The sequence below is a fragment of the Typopeltis vanoorti genome, chromosome 3 (assembly GCF_054136105.1).
Source record: "Typopeltis vanoorti isolate ZY-2024b chromosome 3, IOZ_Tvanoo_1.0, whole genome shotgun sequence".
Taxonomy (NCBI): Eukaryota; Metazoa; Arthropoda; class Arachnida; order Uropygi; family Thelyphonidae; genus Typopeltis; species Typopeltis vanoorti.
The window spans coordinates 89,264,850-89,287,869 of record NC_143551.1 but is presented as its reverse complement, the minus strand read 5'-3'; the positions used below and the strand labels follow the sequence as shown (position 1 = coordinate 89,287,869).

The 23,020-nt window shown below is 35.5% G+C and overlaps 1 protein-coding gene across 1 annotated transcript in view; it reads right to left on the bottom strand.

The window, feature by feature from the left end:
• Positions 1-4,592: 4,592 nt before the first annotated feature.
• The window catches only part of LOC150108368 (putative protein-lysine deacylase ABHD14B), a 41,286-nt gene continuing 22,858 nt past the window's right edge, over positions 4,593-23,020 (bottom strand). Inside the window, exons 2-4 of the mRNA XM_090415768.1 lie at positions 18,054-18,222; positions 16,617-16,846; positions 4,593-5,089 (exon numbers count right to left, since the gene is read on the bottom strand). Coding sequence (XP_090271894.1) covers positions 4,874-5,089; positions 16,617-16,846; positions 18,054-18,222 — 615 coding nt within the window. The 3' untranslated portion in view covers positions 4,593-4,873. The remainder of the gene's footprint in view (positions 5,090-16,616; positions 16,847-18,053; positions 18,223-23,020) is intronic.

Sequence of the window (23,020 nt, the reverse complement as noted above, 5' to 3'; positions counted from 1 at the left end):
ATAAAGGAGTGTTGACTAAGCTGCTGCAGGCATTTCGGTGGATTTTATGAAATACATTGAGGAAGGAGGATCTGCTGATGCCAGCTCAGGCGAACAATGGGTGTTGAAGTGTTTGTAGAAAATGCAAGTGCGTGGAATGAATTGGTGAGAAATGGTTTATTAGTCAGCCTAAGTCGTCTCTTCTGTATTGAACTATGTATTGTTAATATCGAGAAAATCGAGTAATTTGAACTAAAGATGAGTTAGCCGATGTCTCATACAGAGGTTGCGATTTTTTTCTACCTTTACTTAAAGAGAATCCGAAATTTTAAAGAGAATGTACGCATCCTAGACGAGATTCAAACGTCATCGATATTCCAAAGAATACTGAAAACTGATGAATCCAGGAATTTGGGGGTAGTAGTAATAGATAGAAAATTGAAGTTTAGAGGGCATATTGATAAAGTAGCCAGGGTAACTCACAGGATTACTTGATTATTGAAGAATACACTAACAAGCAGAGATAATGGAGCTATCATTCCTATTTATAAAGTCTTGATAAGACCACATCCAGATTACTGTCCTCAGGTCTTGTCACCTGAAGGTTTCTTGGGGATAAGGAAGCGGTGGAGAGGATCCAGAGGCTAATAGTCTGTGCCTTAATAGAGTGAGTATGTGTAGATTGCAGAAGTTGGATAGGAACATTTATAGTACTTTATAGGATTGATGCAGGGGAAATATTTTAGCACTTGGCTAGAGAGGACAGACAGGAGAAGTCATCCCTGGAAGTTGGATAAGAATGTGGTTAGTAGCTGCGTGAAGACTAAATTTTTCGCTTGAAGAGTAGTGAATGAATGAATGGAATGGGTTGCCTGAGTCAGTTCGGAGTACATTTTCTGTTAATTTCAAGGACAGGTATGATAGATATTGTGTTGATAGTTTGGGTCTCACATAAGTCTTAGGACTCCATGGAGGTGCGCATGCAATATTAATAATGCCATCTCCAAAGGATGTAGAGCATATTGGTTTAATCAAAATGCTTCAGACCTCTAAACTAAACGTTCTTTAACTTTACGTAATGGACTGCACCTAGTACTTTAATCCAATATAACACTCAGGTAAACAGTGGAATTTATTTCTGGAATAAATAAATTAAAAAAAAAACCATTTTCTTAACGAACTTTGTTTTCTATTCCATTGAGATAAAAGAATTTGAAAAAGTAGATCTGATGTCTATCCGTCTGGGGGAAAGTACACGGTGGTTGTTCAAATGCACGTGTCAAAAAGTGGTCCATAAATTTTCGAGTGCATTTCATCCATAGATCTCAATAAACAAGATGCTATAAAACTTGAGAATTCTTTCGGTATCCAGTTTGTTTTCAGTTGGAATTTATAACAGTAAATCAGACTCGTGGGAGAGAATCAATTTGTCGATTTTTGTCAATGCAAGCTGAGATTTCTTAGTCGATCTGTTCCGTAATCGGACAATGTTACAGAGTTCGATGATTCTACTGTGATATGATGGCAGTATTATGAGAAGGAAGGAATAAAAAAAAATAAACAGCAAAACTAGGAAAATCTTTCCTTGTATAAATGCAACTCTTCAGCGGTATGACAATGTAATTACAGATCACTTTATTATGCACAAGGCCTGGATGAATGTCATTTGATTTACTTAAACCTTTTCCCAGTATAATACTTAAGAATTTAAGACATCCATAACAAGTCACGAAAGCGATTACTGCACTGATCAGGATTTGCTTTTGAATCCCATTTAGGCACGAGACTTCGTTAGGTACGTTTGAGTTAGCCGATGTCAGAGAGTTAATAGGGTTTTCCGCACTCAGAAACTTTTCATCCTGCAAAACAGTAAGACGAACACACGCAATTAAAAACCATAATCCACTTTAATCACCTCAGTTTCTCTGGCTGTAATTCCACCTTTTTTTTTTTTTATATAACTCCCACGCACGAGTGGAGTAATAGGCCTATAGCAAATAAATGCTGTGTGTGGGCTGGGGGGGGGGTGTCCTCTTGAAGAACTCAAGATTCTAGTCCTTGGAGAAGGGTGTTCCATAAGGCTGAGATGGATGGAATGAACGACTGGGAGAAGCTACTTCGGTGAATGAACCATCAGCTCAACTGCTAAAGGATGTTGGGAAACTATTACTAGTATTTTCTACTGTAGATTTAGTAGAAATGGGGAAGAATAATGAATGTTAGTTCTGCTTTCCACAGCACTCATGGAAATATCTGTAGAAGAAACAATGAGGAAACTGACCATCTATGAGACACTGTCGGAAAGAAGTAAGAGCTGTCAATCAACCGAACAGCATCGGGAATTTTTTTTAGAGGAGGGGGGTTTGGATGCACTACCCCAAATGGGGTAACAGTATTCCAAAGTTGGGTAGATTTTAGATTTGCACAAAGTAATTTAACAGGTGAAAAGTCTTGAGAGAAAAGTAAAGTATGCTTTTTGTTTGGAAGTTGAGGATGCCACTGAAGCGATGTGTTAGGAAGGGCTAGGAGTCAGAAGAGAGGAAGATCTGGTTTTGACTTAAGTTGAGCATATTAAAAAAGGTTTATTGTAGATGATCTTGAAGCTTGAACTAATGAATGTAATTAGTATGTGCTGTTCTTCGACCGGATGTAGGAAGACCAATTCAAAGTTTATCACTTGTTTGTTTTTAGGTTATCTTATATACCTTACTTCTGCAGGGTTTTGACCTCAATTCTGCACTTCTTTTAAATGTCTTCATTCAGATTAAAGGAAGTAACAAGAACAGTGATGTAAGATACTTAACTGAATTGTTCTTTTGGATTCTTTATACAATAGATAAAAAAACATTTAAATATTACAATAACTGATAACTTAATAGTCAAGGAATGAAGTATTAAACTAATAATTGACGTCTTAAGGCCAAAGAGTTTATCGAGTCTACTGGGGCTGCATAAGAGCCCCAGTAGACTGAATAAAACGATGCTGCTCTTTGTGATCCTCTCCCCACCTCGAGCACTACCAAAGTCAGAAAGTTCATGTTTTTATGATTGCCACCATCATAAATAAAATACCAAACCATGAAAGACTGAACTCAGAATGTCAGTGGTATAATTTACATCTATCTTTAAACCCAAGCTTTAAACTCATTCACATGGGTTTAAAGCTAGCTAACCTAAAGGTTAGCTAATTCGATGACCTTGCCCTATAAGCCAAAACATACGATTTCTGGCTTCCAGTACGTATAGTAAGCTGACATCTACGATGAAAATATGTCATGGCGAAAATACTCTTACAGTTAAGGAAAACAGTAATCAGCGTTTTAAATGAAATTTGTCCGATAAAATAAAACTAATAAAATAACAAAATGAGTTACAAAAATTATGGACATATTAGAAGACTAAGGCCGTCCCCAAGAGTTACTAAATGCAATTAAGTTATAACAGTAATCAAATATTAATGAATGTATAGCAGCAGACATAGAAACTAATGAAGGAGTTAGACAGGATGTAGCGTACCATCCATCTTATTTAATGAGATAATAATGTGCAAATCTATAGTAAATCCAGGAATTGGCATCATATCAATATAAAGGTAAAGCAGTCCCGTCTTGTTTTTTTGCAGCTCAAGTAATCGTACAAAAATCAGATAATCTTCCATTATCTGTTTACCATCTTATTACAACTAAATAGCGAATACAGTTTATGAAAGAAAACTTAAACTATGGCATTCTAGGGGGGGGGATATCCCATACTAACTAAAATAGCAACCAAAAACCAAACTAGTAACACACATTCAATGTTCAGGATATGATAACATTTGATATAGGTAATGGATGTAGATAACAGATTGGTTTTCTAGCACACTGCCGTACTATAAAAAGAACAAAAGGGGAAAACAAGAAAGGAAACAAAATTTGTAAATAATCATATCAATACTAAACATATGGTTCAAAAACTGTATGGGCCACAATCAGCTAAAATGAAATTAAGAATGAATAAGTGCATTAGACCACACAATAATACAACAGTAAAAGAACCGAAGAGAATATATACATACAACGAACAGAAAAGGGATATCCTTGATTTTTTTTTTTTTATGTAGTTCCCACCCACGAAAAGTTATATGCAAACCTATAGTACATTTTGTACCATAAGCGAACTAAGGATTTTTTTTTTCTATTTTTTGAATTTTTACCAGAAACGCTACGTAGCATCAGAAAAGGCAAAATGCCGTCAATTAGCCTCATGTATCTGCAACCCAACAGTTGAAGTTCGAACATATACCAGTTAGGTTTATCATTTGTTTGAACTGCAGTTTGCAAATCGTATGAGAGAAAGACTGCGCTGCCTGACTGTAGGAAAGGGTTTCATGAGCAAGGACGCTCTTAAGGGTACATCAGTGTAGAATAAAAACCAAGGAGTTATTTTAAATGCTTTCAAGTTCTATAAGTACATGTACTCTTAAGATAATTGGTCTTCATCAGTATCTTCCTCCTTCACCATAATAATAGATAAACTGTCAACTAATTAGTAGTGAATGATAAAACATTACTTTTTTTCGAATATATTTATTACTAAACATTTTTCCAAAAATAGCTCAATGAAAGACAACATTACGAAAGTATAAATTTATTAATTTACATCTGTTATATTCTCTATGAACATTCAAAAATCAGATCCTTTTTTTATGAATGCACCACTTTCGGCACATGAAATTTACTGAATATCGAAATACCGAGCAAATTTTATCAATAAAACAGTAAATATCTGATTAACTGGGGAGGGGGGGGATAGAAATCGAGAAACACCAATTCTAAATTAAAAATAAATATACAAATTTTTTTTTTTTTATTAACGAGCGTGTAAAATATCGTAGATAATTCCCAATAATGATTTAAGGAGTTCGTTCTTCTGGTGGTTTGTTCAAGTCATCCACATATTTTAGGAAATTGTAGAGTAATCGATGAAAGTATTCAGGTTGGTGAAGATGGACGGGATTTCCAGAATTTGGGATCATTCGTACCTGAGAATAAGGCATACGACCAAGAACGTCAGCAACCTGCAATCCCCTGTCTCGGTCTTTTTCTCCAAATACCACTAATGTAGGAACCTAAGAAAAATAAACATGAATATATTGTTGAATTTATATTGGATTCAAATTCAGTTGCAAAATTCAACAATCTTGTAGATAGAGCTTCACCTCTCTTCTCCTAACAGGTGGAGAAATATTAGTTTAGAGGAAACATACATATATTCAGAACGGAAACTACTTAGAAACCAAATCAGTGTATAAAGTTAAGTTTATAACTGTACTAAAGCTGATTATACAGAACCGGACGTTTCGCTATTTTTTTTTTATTTTTTTTTTTTTATTTTTTTTTTTTTTTACAACTAGCATCATGAAAAACATACACATACATCACATTAACATGCAAAGCTGTAAAGTTGCGATCTTCTTTGGAGGGTGGCCTTCGATGGCGACCTCGACATCCGAATTGTTTTCGCGTGTAGCACTTGCATATTACTGCTACTTTCATCCGATCTTGATTTCGTTGAACAAAATCAAGTTTTATTAAACAAATGTCACGTTTGCCTTGCAGAATTTGCTTCCACATTCATTAGTTTGTTTCACTGAGATTGCAAAGAGTACTTTATGCATACACGTGAAGCTATCCATGTTACATCATATATTTCACAAAAATATGGTATAATTAAGATATTTGTCAACAGAGGAGTCAAAAGACTGCTACTTCCAATGCAATGTTACCTTTAAAATGTTCATAAAACCTGCATCGGATATTAAAGACACAGTCATGTCTTCTTTCGTTATGCCTTATCCCGTGTTAAACGGGGTCGACGTTCCCATCTTTAATCTTCTTCTTCCAGATTCTCCGGTCCAGGGCATCTTCCCGGCTCCATCCTTTCTCCCTAAGATCGTCTACAACCTTATCCCTCCATCTGAGTTTGAACCTGCCTCTTTTCCTCCACCTCCATACGCTCCACTCGTTTACCAACATACGCCTCACTCCTTCTCTTTACATAACCGAACCACCTCAGCCTGCTTTCTTGTACCTTCTTACCGATCGGTCCCACCTTGATCGTCCCTCTGATGTAGTCATTCCTTATTTGTCAGACCACTCATTCATCTCAACATCCGCATCTCCGCCACCTCCATCTTCCTCTCCTGTGCCTTTGTTATAGGCCACGTCTCCGCGCCATGGAGCATCGCCGGCCTCACCACCATCTTATACAGATTTTCTTTAATCTTACAACTCGCTCTCTTGTCGCACAGGACCCCGTTCATCTTCCTCCAGTTCATCCAGTCATGTACTCCTTGGAAACCCACTCAATAAACTGAGTTTGTTGATACTGTAGTAAAGGTATCAATGAAAAATTCACAGAACTTTAACGACAGCATCATATGGAAACTGTTCAAACATTCCAAGAAAATAATATATATCAGAGAGACAGGGTCAGCATTTCATTTCTACACGGGATACAACATGGCTGAAACTGTAGTATTTATTCGCCCTTTTTTTAAAAAAAAAGTTTAGTTTTTGAGCAGCTTTATTAGGCTACATAGAGGCGTACTGCCCATCAAAGCCCGACCTTGCCTCATATACAAATAATTGATGATCATTTCGTCAAACTGGCGTTGCGTTTAACTTCACGAATGGCACATATGGGAATTTTGGTTTGAAATTTTGAGGTTGCTCAAGTCCAAAAACGGCTACTGGACACAATTCGTATCGTATGCCTTATCCCGTGGTAACTTCGATGCCGAAAGTTGTATTCGCAAACTACAGTAGTCCTCCCTTATCCGCGGCGGATATTTCAAGACATCCCGCGGATATCAGGTAATCAACAGAATTCGAACCCAAGTCTACAACCAAAAGGTCAAACGTCTAGACCAGTGGTTCCCAACCTTTCCCCCACTTGCGTATCCCTTTTAAACCCATTTCTATAAATTGTACTCCTTGTATTTAAAAACAGCTATTTAAAAAAAAAAACAGTTTTGTTCAGTGCCTATTTTAATGTAAAATAGTGGAAATAAGGTAATGAGTTGGGAAAGGAAAATTACTCCACTAAAAGTACAAACCACAGATTTAATTTTACAATATTCGTAAAAGCGGCGATTCAAACTTAACATTTATTGTTCCATAACTAACGTTTTGCATTTTGTTTACTTTACCTGTTTTTCCGCCATTAGATTATTTTTCATGCAGCGCTGAACGGCCCAGCACGTACCCCCGGGGGGGGGGGGGGTACGCGTACCACCAGTTGGGAACGCGATGGTCTAGACCAGAGTTTTCCAAACTGTATTCCGCGGAAGGTGAATAAGTGTTCCGCGAGAAGTTCTCCTGGAATTTGTCATTTTAGTTTTCTAAGCATTTTTCATGAATAAATATTTTCTAATAGAAATATTCCGAGGAGAATAATATTCGCGAATATGTCGAAAAGCTCAGACAAAGAACGCCTATTAACATGTGCGTATCGTTAATTTTCACACATCGAAACCTTTCAACATTTGGGAAAGGGAATACCGCTGTTTATGACCGATCATAAAAATTGCCTGCAAGCCGATTAATAACAATGGGCGACGTATCCTCTGTTCTCAAAACTGAAAGAAATAACATCTGTGTTGCAAATGTTAGTGCCCAATCAGCAAGGAAGTATAAAGAAAATTTTTCCACTAAAATTGAAGATCAAGGTAGTCTGTATCCGGTTCTCAAATCTAGTAATACTGAATACTTTCTTCGCAAGTTCGTATTGTAGGGTGAAAGTTTCGAAACTGTAGTGCCGTGATGTTTTAAAAGTAATAGGCCTGTACAATTAAATTTTAATATGAATAAGAGACAAGGGACTTGGTTTAATTTTGGTGTTAAGAAATCTCTTATTGAAGGTGTTTGTGACGCAACAGTCATCCACCACTAGCCTACAAAGCGATCTCCAGGATGTACAAAAGGAGGGGAAAACTACCAGCACTCAGGAGAAAAAGTCTGCATTCACTGGTAAGTACTTATAATATTATAAATTTTTGGTGATCAGAATGGGATATTTCAATGAAAATCAGCACAAATTAATTTAATGATGTTTATGTTTAATTAATTATTAATTGATAAAAAATCAGCTAAATTAATACATTACAAACGCTGGTCCAGACTAAGGCTTCGAAGTCCCTCCGTCTGTCTAATTACCGAGTACTAACTACCTAAGTATAAGGAAACCATGACAATGCGTATTTCACAGGAACAGCTCTCGTATGTATTTGAAGTGCAGTTTATGAGCCTAACTATCTGTTCAGCAATGCAGTAGAGTGGATATTTTAAATATAGACCGTAAATCAACAACCACACAAGTTTTGTAACTCAATACTTGCTAGTCCCACCTTGTTCGTGTTATTGTACGTGCATTTTGTCAAGCGCAACTAAATTTATTAAGACTTTCTACCAATTTCTTCTTTACGTAATATTTCGAACGACTGTTTCGTAAGCCACGGCAGACTACGTAACTTAATACTAATCACATTTCACGCTAACCTAATATTTTCACTGCGAAAAAACAACTGCCGTGACTTGTTTTATCCTCTTCCCAAAAACGTTTGCCAACATTCTAAGGATGTCAAGGTCTGCTTCGATATGCTAATATCTCCCTACCGTTAAATTATAGATATACAATAAACTTCACCGAATATAGTAGAAAATAAATGCCGTCTTTTGAAGTGCGCAATCGGAGTGATTATAGGGGATGGTGCTCATAGAAAAGTTATGTAAAATTTGACAAAGAGGAATAGGCGGAGGGGGAATCCCCCAAACATCAATCACCTAGGTTACGAATCTAAACCTCATCGTGTGGATAGCAAAAGGTCTGTTAAATGGTGTGTAAGTTGCGACCGGTGGTACTCAACATTAGAGGATGCTTTTCTATTGTCAATATTGGGAATTTTATTTTGGGATGGCATACATAAACACTAATCAATATTAGCTAATCTAATTTAAAGAGATGTTTCGCTATCAAATACAACTAACCGCAACTATTGTGCCAAAACCATTCTTTCAAGATTTGGGAAGCAGTCTTTTTTCTTTTTTTATTCGTGTGGGGTCCCCCCCGATCTTCGACCACCCCTTAGGACTGGTTGAGCTCCTAATGAGGGATTAAGTATGCATTTTTGACTATAGCAGTGCGTGATCACGGGGCCAATGTGCCTCTTCTGAGGGACGAAAAACCAGAGTTTCCGAACTTATTAGTTAAAGGCATTCAGAAAATTCACCAAAAAAGTGAATTTACCAAAATAAATAAAAATTATCAACAGTTAATGTAAAAAGCAATTCGCCGAAAAAACAAGTTATCGAAACCTACAATTCAAAGATCACAATTATTAAAAACTGCAAATAATCGAATGCACAGTTCACTAAAAAAAAAAAAAAAAAAAATTATATGAAAACAGGAATCGATCTGAGAATTAAATTAAAAAGTAACTATAATAGAAAGCATTTATATGAAACAAATAACAGCTTTGTTTATTTGATATAACGATTATACATAATTTGTTCTGCGTAACATGCAGAATCAATCATGTTATTCTTATAATTATTTTTGATGTTCATTTTGTAAAAAAAACAGCGAAAACATAAGCTGCACTTTGTTTCGAAAAAAAAAATGAAATGATATTTATGAAAAAATGTTGCATCTGAAAAGATCATCTCCGATTGAAAAGAAAATACTGCATTAATTAGGCATTCTTTTCATATAAATAAAACACCATATTTGAAAATAAAGTTACTACTAATTAATGTGACACTTAAAGCAGTGATCAGAGCTTTAATAGCTCAATAACACCTTATCCCTACACTGTCCTGTACAGATAACGGGGAAGATGAAAAGCATTCTTGCTTCGCCCCTTTAAGCCAGTCCTTATAAGTTTTATTTCTACTATTGCTTTGCACTAGAAACCCGGTTCAGAGTGAAAAAATCCCCCTTGTGAACAGGTTATAAAATAATTATAAATTTAATTATTAAAAATTATGTGCTCTGAGGAGTGGTTAAACCGAATTAATTTTGACATAAAACACTATCAGCCTTTGTTTCAAACGACTGCTAAGCAATTGAAAACGAAACAAGGAGTGCCGTCTGGTAAGTGTTTTTTTATTTCTGAGAAGCGGTGGATAATCCTTCAACCTGCTGCTATGGCAGAGTAATAAATTATAACAAGTGTGGGGAGAAAAAAAAAAGAATGAATGAGAGAATAGTAAGTTATTAAAAATGAGAACAAAAATACTTAGCTATACTTCAACAGGCATATAAAATAAAGTACAAAATTTTATCGCCGATATATTTAAAATGTTGCGAATACTAAAGAATACTAAACTGGAAAAGAATTGTGAAAAAAGCACTTTTGTTTTCTAGTAGCAGAAAGTGTTCCTAAAACATTGTGTTCATTAAGTTGACGAGGGATGAGCATGTGTTTCCCAGTTATCCTTTATCTCAGATTTTGTAATCTGCTAAATTCTTTATTATTAACCAGTGATGGTTACATCACTGGCAACAAAATGTCAATCAGGCAACCTCTCAGGAAATGGAATCCTTACATTCTAATCCAACGCACTTACTAATGCTTTATTATATACGTTTCACAAAATGCGTAAGCATCTCTCATATTCATTTTGTCAATTCAGTCATGTGCAAATTATCATGCAGTAATTTTATTCCGATGTAATATTTGAAATACTTATAAAAATTGATATATATATATAAAAAAAAATTGATATATATATATAAAAAAAAATTGATATATAACTCCCGGACTTCTTCAAATTTTGTATTAAATTTCATGAACAAGTTGTCTACATCGTTGATTTATTACTATTAAAAAACCCTCCATGGAGTGAAAAAAAATCATTGCAGGAGGTCCCACTGTTACAGTTTCTCATAGCGCTCTTTAAATATGTTCATTGTCTCGGGGCTCACCACACTCTCGGGCAATGCATTGCAATCATTCGCCACTCTCCATACAAAAAACCTCACTCCTTATACAGCTTCCAGGGATAGCCTCTTGTTCTCTCCCTATCTTCATCCATTCTATGCAAACCTCCAGACATTAATCTGGTAATAACCTCATAACAGCTTATATGTCTCGATCATACCCTTTAATCCTCCTATTAACCAATTTCTGCAAATTGCATTTTCTCAATCTGTCTTCATACGCAACATTCCAGAGAACCAGAAACCATCTTAATCAATCGGAACCTTTTCCAATATATAAATTTTGAAAATCAGGTGACCAAATCTGTGCACAGTAATCCATATGAAGCCTGATTTAAGCCTTATACAAGGGAACCATAACATCCTTACTTCTACAAGTCAGTGCCCTCCGCATTATTCCCATTATCCGTTGCGCTGTCCTCACAATTTTAGCATGTCCCCTAAATTTTAGGTCCTTGTCCACAATCACTCACAGATCTCTCATCTTCTCAACCCCTTCCAAAATATTTCCACCGATTATGTACTCTACGCCCCGTCTGTTTCCCAAATTTCAAACCTCACACTTCGCAACACTGGATTGATATTCCCACTCACCTACCCATTCAGCCAGCATATTTAAGTCCTCTTACAAAGACAGCATTCGCTATACTCCTGATAGCTCTCTCCACAACTTTGCATAATCTGCAAACAACTGCATATCACCATTTAGACCTCTCCCAATATCACTTAGATACAAATTAAACAGCAATGGACTAAAACCAGACCCTTAGGGTATACCACTTAGTAACTTTCCTCATCTGTGATATCGCTCCTCCACAGACAACTCGTTTGATACCTATCAGACACCCAATCTCCAATCCAGCGAACTAATCTATTTTTTAGCCCCATCCTAACCAATGGTCCTAACCAATTTAATTACCAGCTTGTCATATGGCAAGCTATCGAAAGCCTTTGCAAAATCCAAATATACCACTTTGCATCACCTTTATCCAATGCATTTGCCACTTGATTTTAATCAGATTGCTAAAACACGATCTTCCTTTTACAAACCCATGCTGGTCACCAAAGAGTAGTTTTCTGTTATAAACCCAATTCTAAATCATGGTCCTAACCAGTAGCGCACGCAAGGTTTAATCTGGGGGGGGGGGGAGTTGAGTAGACGATTTGAGAATGCACACTGCATTGCATACGACCTATGACTGAACACCTGCAGTGATCGTCAATACATGATACCCGTGATTCCTCTGGTTCGGCTCGGGCAAACGAAGTAGTGCTCGGTCCGCAAGAGCACTACTTCGTTCGCCTTGCGTTCACAGTGGCCGAGATTCCCTAGAGTTATGGGGTATTCCCACCTTATGTGGCCGCTAATTCATAAGTAGTATAGAAATAGAAGACAACATAAATAAAAAAAATAAATTTTAATTAGAAAAATATTTTTGGACAATTTCCTAGTGTTTATTCCCTTTTTCTTTGGGGGAGGCCAGGGCCCCTTGGCCCCTTCCATGGGTGCGCCACTGGTCCTAACTATCCTTTCTAACGCTTTGACCACAACTCCAGACACAGACCGGCCTATAATTCAAAGCACTAGTCTTATCACCTCCCTTTTGAATCGGAACAATTTTACCCTCTTTCCGAACTTTTCTCAGTGCAAGATTCGTGTTGAAAAGATATGCAAAAGCTGTTAACTCCCCGGAATATTCCCTCAAAATATACGTGGTGAAATAACACCAAGTCCTACAGCCTTGTTTATTTACATCAAGTTTATTCAATTCCTCATATACCTCTGCATTCAAGTTCTGCATGATGTCACAATCACAAGGGGGAAAAAAAAAAAAACTAACTTATTATAAATTCTATCCATCCAGAACGGAATTTTACCTTTTTTTTTAATTATTATTTTGGCACATAATCTCTTTTAAAAAAGATTTGGTTCCGGTCGGACTATCTGTTATTAAAAAAAAAAAAAAAAAAAAAAAAACTTGTGTGGAACTAAAACCGAGCTGAGATTTTACGCTGTTAATCCCCATTAGCAAGAAAGTAACGTTCGATGAATGAATTTCATCAAAAATTACAAGAGAATTGCTTTTCGATCAATTATTTTTATGATAGAATTGTCATTCGATTAACTCTGCTCGATAAATTTTCATAGAACCGAAAACAATCACGTGAACTTTTTATCGTAATGCCACTTAGCACAACATTTAAAAACCTTTTCATTCAAATCTTAAATATTTGGATTATTCTTTATCTTTATTTTCCTCGTTATATTTAAGCGTCGCAAAAATAAAAGCTCCGAAATATTAATTTACGAAATTAATATTTCAGAGTACCTTCATGTACCTTCCAATATAACTCAAATTTATATATATGTGTCCGCGCGGTTAGCCTAGTGGCTGTGCGCTTCGAAACCATATGCCTGGGAAACGAGTGTCCTAGGTTCGATTCCCGTCGGAGATGTGAGGAGCTGAAAGGTCTTCCTCAGCCATAGCCAAGTTAGCCGGTCTTGGGCGTGGACAGCAGGGTCCCCCCCCTACTGTTCACGTTTATCCTGGAGTTTTTCATCCCGCAAACAAGCAAACCGGACGAATCCGTGAACATACGGGATATAGCCATAGGACATATAGATGAAGACAGAAGAGGAGATGGGCGCCATCTGTTTTAATTCACCGTCCATTAGCCATTAATGGCTTAGCCATGAGTGACCTAACGATCACTTAAGGACTATGGGAGATATCTATATATATAATAATCTAGGTATCGATAAAAAGGAAAAATGTGTACGCATAATATACAGGCATGCATATCTCAAAATAACAGTTAGGTTTAAAAACATAGCAAATAGATTTATGCATCGAATATGACGTCATTTAGAAAAATGTAGGTAGCAGGGTTTTTCATCATTGAAATGACTGCGTCTTTCAATGATGAAAGATGGGACAAAGAAACAATTAATAGACAATATCCTGGCCTCAGTTTTCGGCCATAATTCAAAACAACCAACCACAGCTATTTATATAAATATCCTCCATGAGAGAGACAAAGCGTGTGATACAATTTTGCTTCAGCGATATTTCCGTGTGTACACACGAGAAGACACCATTGCTTGGATCCAATTCTTTCCATTCATGCACTTCCCAGGATATTCTCAAATTCTGTCACGAAACTTTGCATTTTGACTTTGTATAGAATGAATAATAGACTGACATAATCCGGACTGCTCAGTTCAATCATGAGGTCATCCATGTAGGTTCAGTCGGCACGTTACATCTAGCGGGTCACCTTTCTCTTTCAATGACCCATAAACACGAAGCGGAAGCCAAAAACTAAGATAGTATGTCTACTGTAATCCGATAAACTGCAAAAGTAGCTTATTATAATAGCACGAACTACGGATTTCCTCTGTTAGTTCTGTCATTCTTCCTTTTGATGTAGAAAAGGGGTTTTATTATTATTAAATAAACAAATCTCGATGCAATGAAAAATAAAGTTATGGAGTTGAGGAAGACTGATAATATGACAGAATTCCAGTTCTTTTATGCTTATTTCTATTATAAACTGACACGAACAGTTATCATTTTGACCAGTGGAAGATTAAGTATTAGCAAAACACTTAAACTTAGCAAGCGAGTTCTTATTTGCATTCTCTAGAGGCTGCCAATCACTAGAAAGCAGAAAAAAACCAACGTATTGGAAAACAGGGGGACAAAGTAGATCTTGCGGCCTTAATCACAATCAAGATTCCAATCTTGCACTCAAGATGTTATTTGAGTTTGATATATGTCTGGAACCGAAACACCCAGTCAGTTGAAGATCTGGGACATTTCAATAATTAGTACTGTATTTAGTAGTTGCAAGTATCAATTAAGCAAGTCTAGAAAGCTGGAGTGTTATCATTGCTTGTCCTACAAAAACATCTAAATGCTTCTGTCACGAGAATCCGAACAGCATTTAATTAAACGGGCGATTGCAGACGCTCAATTCAGACTTCAGCAGAAGTATTGCGCTATTTTTGACGCGACTCTCTTTGATTGCCAATTCAGACATAAGAGTACTAATAATAGATCTTTATTAAGAATAATTATGCGACCAGAAATTAGATATTTGTGGTTACTTGGTCGGTTGCTATGAGATCCCAAAATGGATTCAATATTAAACTTATTTCGGTATGGCTTCGTCTGAAATGATAGATAAACGTCATGTTCAAGAGCAATATTCGAAAACTTCTAGTTCGTGTATTTCAATAATGGTACTTCAGATATTTCTTAAGTTAGCAGCGGCTATGCTAAATGCTGAAGTATTTTATGCAGTCAATTACATGAAGAATAGAAGAGAGAAAACAAAGCAACCAGAAAACGCACATGAGGATAAAACTAGACGTTTTTAATCCTCATAACACAGATAATCATTGACGTGGCTTCGAAAACTTCCATATTTGGCCTCTAGAGCAGGGTTTCGGGACTAAGTAAAAATAAATAAAATTACAAAAATATATAAAAATGAAAAAAAAAAAATCTTTAGCTCACCCAGGATACAAATGTACTATAGGTTTACTAATAACCTTATGTGGGTGGTAATCACATAACACAAAAAAATAAAAATTTTATTCTTTGAATTATGTGAATGGGTAGCGATGGAGCATTGATAGGAATGACAGCAAATAAAGTGCGACTGCTATATTTGTTAAGTGTATATCTGTTATGTGATATGATAATCAGTTTCCGATAGGCAAAAACATTTCCACTTCCTATTTATTGGAAATAGGATCCTACTAGTATGATGAAAAGCTTCCTAATTAAAGTTTTTATTTCTCTCTTTCAAAATTATTTTCAGTTGGTGATGAATGCAACTATTGCGAGCTTCATGCACATGAACTTCCTTAAGTCAAAACAGAAGAACGTCTCAATTTCAAGTAAAAATATTGAGTGGGCGAAAGCACTCACGCTGTTCGGTAATTTCCAAAAATTTGAAGAGAATTTAGAATGGCGTTGTTGAAGGAAGTTTCAACCTTTTTTTCAAGTGAATGATGCCAGCCGTAAGTAACGTATACCAGCTCACAAATCAACAGGCTATAGGTTCGAATCCAGCTGCAGGAATTTATGTTTACTGGAGCAGAGAAGTAGCTTGAAAATATTCCATGTTCGGTCTCCATAGTAATGTTTCTGGATTATCTCACCCATAGACAAGCGTTGACGAGAGTATGGTACGTGTTCTTAGGAGATACTTTTTTTTTTCACTTTTATATTTTTGTCACCATATTGTCGCAGATAAGTGCGGGTTTATTCTGTAATTTTATAATAACGAACAAATCTAAATTAAGCTTGAAACAAAATTGGTTATTTTGTTTCAAAATTTCCAAAATATTGAAAGGAGTACGAGGATACTGAAAATTTCGTAAATACTGCTTTAGACCATTCACCGTACTGATCTAAAAAATAAAATAAAAATTTATCTAAATTTAAACTATTTCCACGTAGTTGAAACTGCTAATTTTATAATATTAGCAACTATTTTAAAAACATTTTTAAAAACAAATAAATTCGTCAAGAATTCAAACTAATTCCTGACAAATTTATTTCTCAATATATTTTATCGGTATTCATGAAATAAGACGAATTTCTTCTATAAATAAATAAAAGGCGCCGGACATAACTTACCTGGATTTTTTCAAACGTAGCTGGCTTTATTGTTTTTGGTAAGGAACTTGATACTGCTACTAAGCCTGACACCTTGTCAGGGTAAGTAGCTACAAACGGACCAACAAAAAGTCCACTCACAGAAGGCGCTATAATCACAGGCTGTGCAATACGTAGTTTCCAAAGTAATTCACCGACAAATTCTGCCCTCTTATCAGGACGCACTGTTTCTTTGGTGCTCTTGCCAAACCCTGAAATTATTGATGCATTAACAAATACTGAAAAATATTTGCATTTTATGTATAGAGGTTACTTAATACAACATTGAATTCAAATTATAAAAAAGAAACAGCGGAGCAAATTTATTAAACCTAAATCCTCTTCGTACTCACTCTGGAACTAGCAGCCATTAGATTGAATGGCTGCTAGTTCCAATGTTAAATGTTTGGTCACGTGAAACCACGTCATTTCGTGAATTCCTGTAAGGGACTCCGGTATAGAACTGATAATCTGTTCAATGGCTGACACACACACACACACACACAGAGGTGAATTTATTCGATTTAGAAATGGATCGGATACACGCTTGCGTCACCTCATGTTTGAAAAATTTTTCAAACTAGAAACCACAGCATGCCATAACACTTCCGTAACTGTCTTGCTGTGAGCGAACAAAAAAAATTCCTGGTTGAATGAAATTATTGTTGGAAAATAAACCAGACATCAGAATATCGATTAGTGCACACTTTAATACTTCGCCGTACAATGCTTCGCCTTCGACGCTCCGCTCATACGACGCTTTTCAATTACGACCAATGGCCATTTATACAACGTCTCATTCGTTCATACGACGGTTTCAGCGACATGATGCTACCGATGCGGCAATATTAGTGCACTCAGTTTATTTACGGCGTCACTGCTCGGATCTGTGTTTTGGTATTTCGCCTGTGAATTATAAACTGTTTATAACTATTATTTTATTTTATTGTTGTTTAATCATAGATAAAATTCACAGCGAGGGTGTTGGTGGTTTAGTGAAAAGACGGATCAACCTATTACATTAGATACTAAGATAAAAATTATATTTAGTGACGATGGTGTATCAAACTCGGAGATAGGCCGCGGCACCTAACAAGGTCCTCAAACCCCTCCATCTCGGTTGAAATAAAATATCTATTAGTACTACCACTTAATGCAAGCAACGATTTGTGCTACATCGTGCGAACCAAGCATCTTTACATAATTACATTAAACAAATATATTTTAATACGCCGTAATTAGCAATGTTTCCCCCCGATTCCAAAATAAACATTGCTTGAAGTTTTCCTCGAACTGTGTGTACACATAATAACATGGAAATTGTCACAAATCTTTTAAACGTTTTCCTTCTTGGCAATTATAAAAAAGTAAGAGGCATTTATAAAAATAAAGGCGAATAAATGCAGACTGGACACTCACCAGGCAGGTCTGCAGCTATTGCTCGATTTCCCCATGTAGCGAGCAGTTGCAACGTACCCAAATTTTGCCAAGATGAGGAATAAAAGGAGGAACCATGAAATAGGATCACTGTATGACCTGGAGGTGCTTTGGGGAGGACGGAAGCTTCCAGACCAAATATCCGCAGTCCCTGTTGAAGATAATCAAACGCATAAATATAAAAGAGGTCATTAATAAAGTCGGAAATTTAACTTCTATACAGAGGTTCCCAAATTGAAGCACACCTCGCCCATTTCCTACTCTCGATATTTACGAAGAAGTGAGGGCTTTTCGATTTAATAAAAATTAAGTTGCATTTGTGTGTTCATTCAGCTAAATATTACTGTGTGCAATAGAAACTCCAGAATAGGATGAATTACTTCTATTTTTTTTTTTTTTTCTGAAATAAAGAGGTTAAAATTACTTGCGATATGTACTGTAGTACTTCCACATTTGCGCTACGTACGAGAATAAAAATAATATTTGCATTTTGTATTCTCCCCACCGCCCCCCAAAAAATTTACTCCGTAGGGTTAAACAAATAAAATAGCACTTAACAAAAAAAAACTATTGCAAGTCCATAAGCTATTTTAGCATTGTATATAGTTATAATAAAAATATTAAATTTTTATAGTTATAATAAAAATATTAAATTTTTATTATAACTATAAAAATTTAATATTTTTTAATCATTAAAAGGCGAGAGGGAAATCGACATTTGGTAGAATGTTTGGGAACCTTTGCGGTGGACATTTTATTATTTTATGAATCATTCTTCAAAAAGACAACACTTATTTTATTATGTGCTATGTTAGCATGTAAAATCTGGCAGTGAAACTTGGTACTATTTCTGGATTTTTATGTGAAAATCCACCAACGAAAGCTCGAAAAAACCTATCATGGACTGTAAATTAGAACCGTAGATGGCTAAGGTAAGATACTCCACAAATCCTGCTCTAGAAACTAAACTTTTGAAGTCCCCAAAAATAAGTAAGATTTTGATCTCATATCAGACGAAGATATCTACGACCTAAGGATATGCAAACATCCATGACAGTAGTGGAATTCGAACCTCCCCCAGCCTATTGGTTGGGGAGCCCTCCACTCTCAAGGTCGGATAATCTCTAAATAAATAACGTAATTAGCAAGTAATAGGAGCGAGTTATAGATTCTGATTTATGATGCTGGTAAAACTATGCTCGATCAAGTTGTACAATACATCCTGACTTATATGCACAGGTGCGCATGTCTGTATCAGCTTCAGTGTCCTGTTATGGATAACTTTCTTCGATATCAGCTGAAACGAACTTCTTTATTAGTCACAGATATGTCGCTATCCAAACAGATATTCGATCGCAATATCAGAATTTGTCTAATGAGAATTTTTATTTAGCGAAAATACTGTAAATCCCGTCTATGTAAGATTTCACAGATGCTACAAAAAAACATTTCGCAATTCAGCAAGTCATATTGCATTAACCCATTCAGTAAATAAGAAAAATCTTTTTCCTTAAATTTTAGAGTGAAGTTAGTAACCCCAAACTAATGTTAAATGAAATCACTACTTTTCTAGTCGTTTATACCAGTCAAATAAAAGGTAGAGATGTTAATATCGATTGGACTTATGAATTTCGAATACTCTGTTGAACCTTGAAATTGTTACATAACATTGAATGATACTGTAATCTTGCCCGAGTTAAATTTGCGCAATCATAAATGGAGATATCCCTTCATGCTGAGATGGTAAATCGGACATAATTCATCCAAGTGATAAGTGTCCTTTATCAAATAAAAGAGTTTTGTCCAATCAGTACGAGATAAGAATAAGTAAGTAATGCTATAAATATCAAAAATAACATATAGTGCGAACCAGTCTAGAACAAGATGAAACTGTGCTATCAATGCCTGAAATTATGTTTACGTCTGCTATTAACTTAAATTTGTAAAAGTTGGACTGATTTTTATACAAAAATGTAAATTAATTTCACGCTTTACTATTTAAAAAAATATTAATATATTTATGCATGTAATAAAACTGCCTAATTATGTAAAATTGTTATTTAATTTATATTAAAAACATAATTTACGTTTGCTGAAAGCCTTAGCAATAAGAAATCTGAGAAAATTCTCCCCCCCCCCCCCCGGCACAGCTATTTTCTACATTTCACTAGAAATGTAGAAAATGAGACCCCATATGCATGTTCTACGGTTAGTTAATTGAGTTAGAGATTAAAAGACAATTCTTCAGGGTGAATCACATCGTATAGCAGTTAATTATAAAAGTAGTTTTATGACACAAAAGTATAAAATCACATTATTTCGTAATTTTAAAAATGTACCATATGCGGAATGGTACACATCGAAGTTGAAACTAATCGGTAACCTCGTTTGTTGTCAAGTAAAAACACTCTCGGTAGGCTATTATTATGTAGGCAATCGATTCTGCTCCGCATTATATAAAACGTCCAGAAATATTTCCTAATGGTAGCTATGATAAGAAATTCGTTGCAGGCAAATGTTTTGTAGATTGTTGCTCATTTGAGAAAAATAAATAAATAAAATAAGTGAGTGGAGACTTAGAAATCGACCGCGACATTTCCGCTGCACTCCTCATCTCAATCGAATAGTCTTATGAGCTGCTAGCATTGTAATATGCACACGCCCCAGTAACGTTTATGATATTACATATGTTACTGGTCTGAATGCATGTTCAACTACTCACAGAAAGTCAGTCTGCCATATGCAATACTCGAGAAGCTATTTTCACATTCTGCAAGTGTGAAAATAATACCTTCATTGGTGCAGGCAGAGAAACGTAAACATCATTTTATAGACTAGCTTGTAGGGTCAACTTGAAATATAATTAATTCAACTTGAAATTAATTCGCGGAATAACGAAATAAAAAAGTTAAATGGACTAAACGAAATATGCAAATACTTTCTTTGTTAATATCTTATGCGCTACTGCAAAAATAAGTACTGCATATACAAGATAAAATAAAATGCTAGATTTTATGTATCGCTTTGCATTTTTCTCAAAATTTATACTATTTTAAAACTTAGTGTAATTATAGTACACCATTTTTTACTATTAAAGTGACTTATAACATGAGAAAAACGAGAATAGAACAAACGATGCGTTTTTACAATAATCTGCATCAGAAAATCGCATTAGTATTGGCTTTGATAAATTAACAAAACCAATCACCAGTAAAGCAAGCTTATGCTTGGGCAACATTCCATCAATGCATATGAAAGAATTTTTGAAATCTTCAATTTTGCTGTGAAATCGTATATTCGATTATATTCGTTTCATTGTATTTTCTACTTATTTGGGACTTCTGGAATGACGAACAAGTTGAGCTGTAGGTTTGTTTCGAATAAATAAAATGAAATTTTCTTTCATTAAAATAACATTCTTACATCTAAGGAATGCGATTTTTGTAAACATTAAAACATACATCGTTTAGTTTGCAGCTTCGAAAGAGATAAATTCTCGTTCTGGAGCACCCTTAAATATACCGATTTAGGGAAGGAAACTGCGTCCAGAAACCAAAATTTCTTTTCGAAAGCTCCTACTTTTATTATTATTATTATTATTGTAGTCAACTCACTTTTATATGCGCCAGTTCTAGAGAGAACGAAATTTCGTATGACCAGCACAGAAATAGAATTAGATCAATTTCAGTCACTGCGTCAATCAAGGAGTCGAAGTTCTTCACGTTTCCTTTATTGACCATAAAATATATTTTTAGTATTGCAAAGTTGGTGCACGCTTAAAAAGATCTACAAAAATCGAATTTTTCAACGTAAATAGGGACAGATATTAAGAAAGCATTGCAGTTTTTTTTTTAATTGTTTTGTAGTAGTTTGTGTGTGCGCGCGCACAAGAGAAAATGAATAACACAACATAACCATAAAGTTCCGTATTGATCTGATAGAAATCATTTCATTTATTTTTTGCGAAAAATGTTAATATTCCGGATAGATCTTAACGTAATTTAAGACGATGGAGGATAGTGTTTTGTATCATCAAAACTGTTATTAGGAATCACGCTTTCTCCGTGAAAGATGGGAAGAAGAAAGGATATTATGATTGAATGAACTCTTTAGTAGTACGCAGCGGGACGGACAATGAGAAAAATGCACTTTGGTTGGAAGAAATCTAGGTTCAAATCTTATGAGATAAGATTTTCCTTTCTCCTGGAAACTCGGGTTTTTCCCATCAATCACCAACAAGCAAACCGTTCGGATCAAAATGTCTGCAATAAGTCCTAGGACTCACTGCAGACATCAAAACTCACCTGGGAAGATTTATTCGCGATCGCAGCAAATATACAACTATTAAGAGTGATGCAATCGACTCTAACTCGGTGATATATTCTATAATTACGTCACACATACGCTCAGTCTTAAGTGGAGATTTGTTTAGGCTTCTAAAGGGATCTTCATTCCGAAAATGTTGGACAAATTGGATAATACGTGACAAAGGAATGAAACTTAGCATTGTCTCACTTAATCTGGAATGACTGGCTACGTTATTTATACTACAAGCTTAGCGAAGTGATTCTGTAATTTTTTTTATTTTATTTCATTAACTGTCATTTAAGAGATGAGTGAATCAAATATTGAGTTCGCTGATAAAACACATGTCGCAATGAAAAATTTCGATTTAAAGTAAAGATTGCATTCGAGACGACTGTAATTGGTGATCATGTAAATACTATGTTTATATGACCAGTCTGTAGCATGCATGCTACAGACATGAATTTGAAAGAAAAAAATATTGTGTATTAATTCAAGGCCTGAGAACTCATTTTTGAAACGATGCGTCAAAAATTAACTGGAGCGTGCTCGAATCGTGGAATAAATGGAAGATCAATGGAACAATGCTCCCTTCGATTGGAAAAGACCCTAGTTCGACTTTCGTCATGACGATAAATTTTATA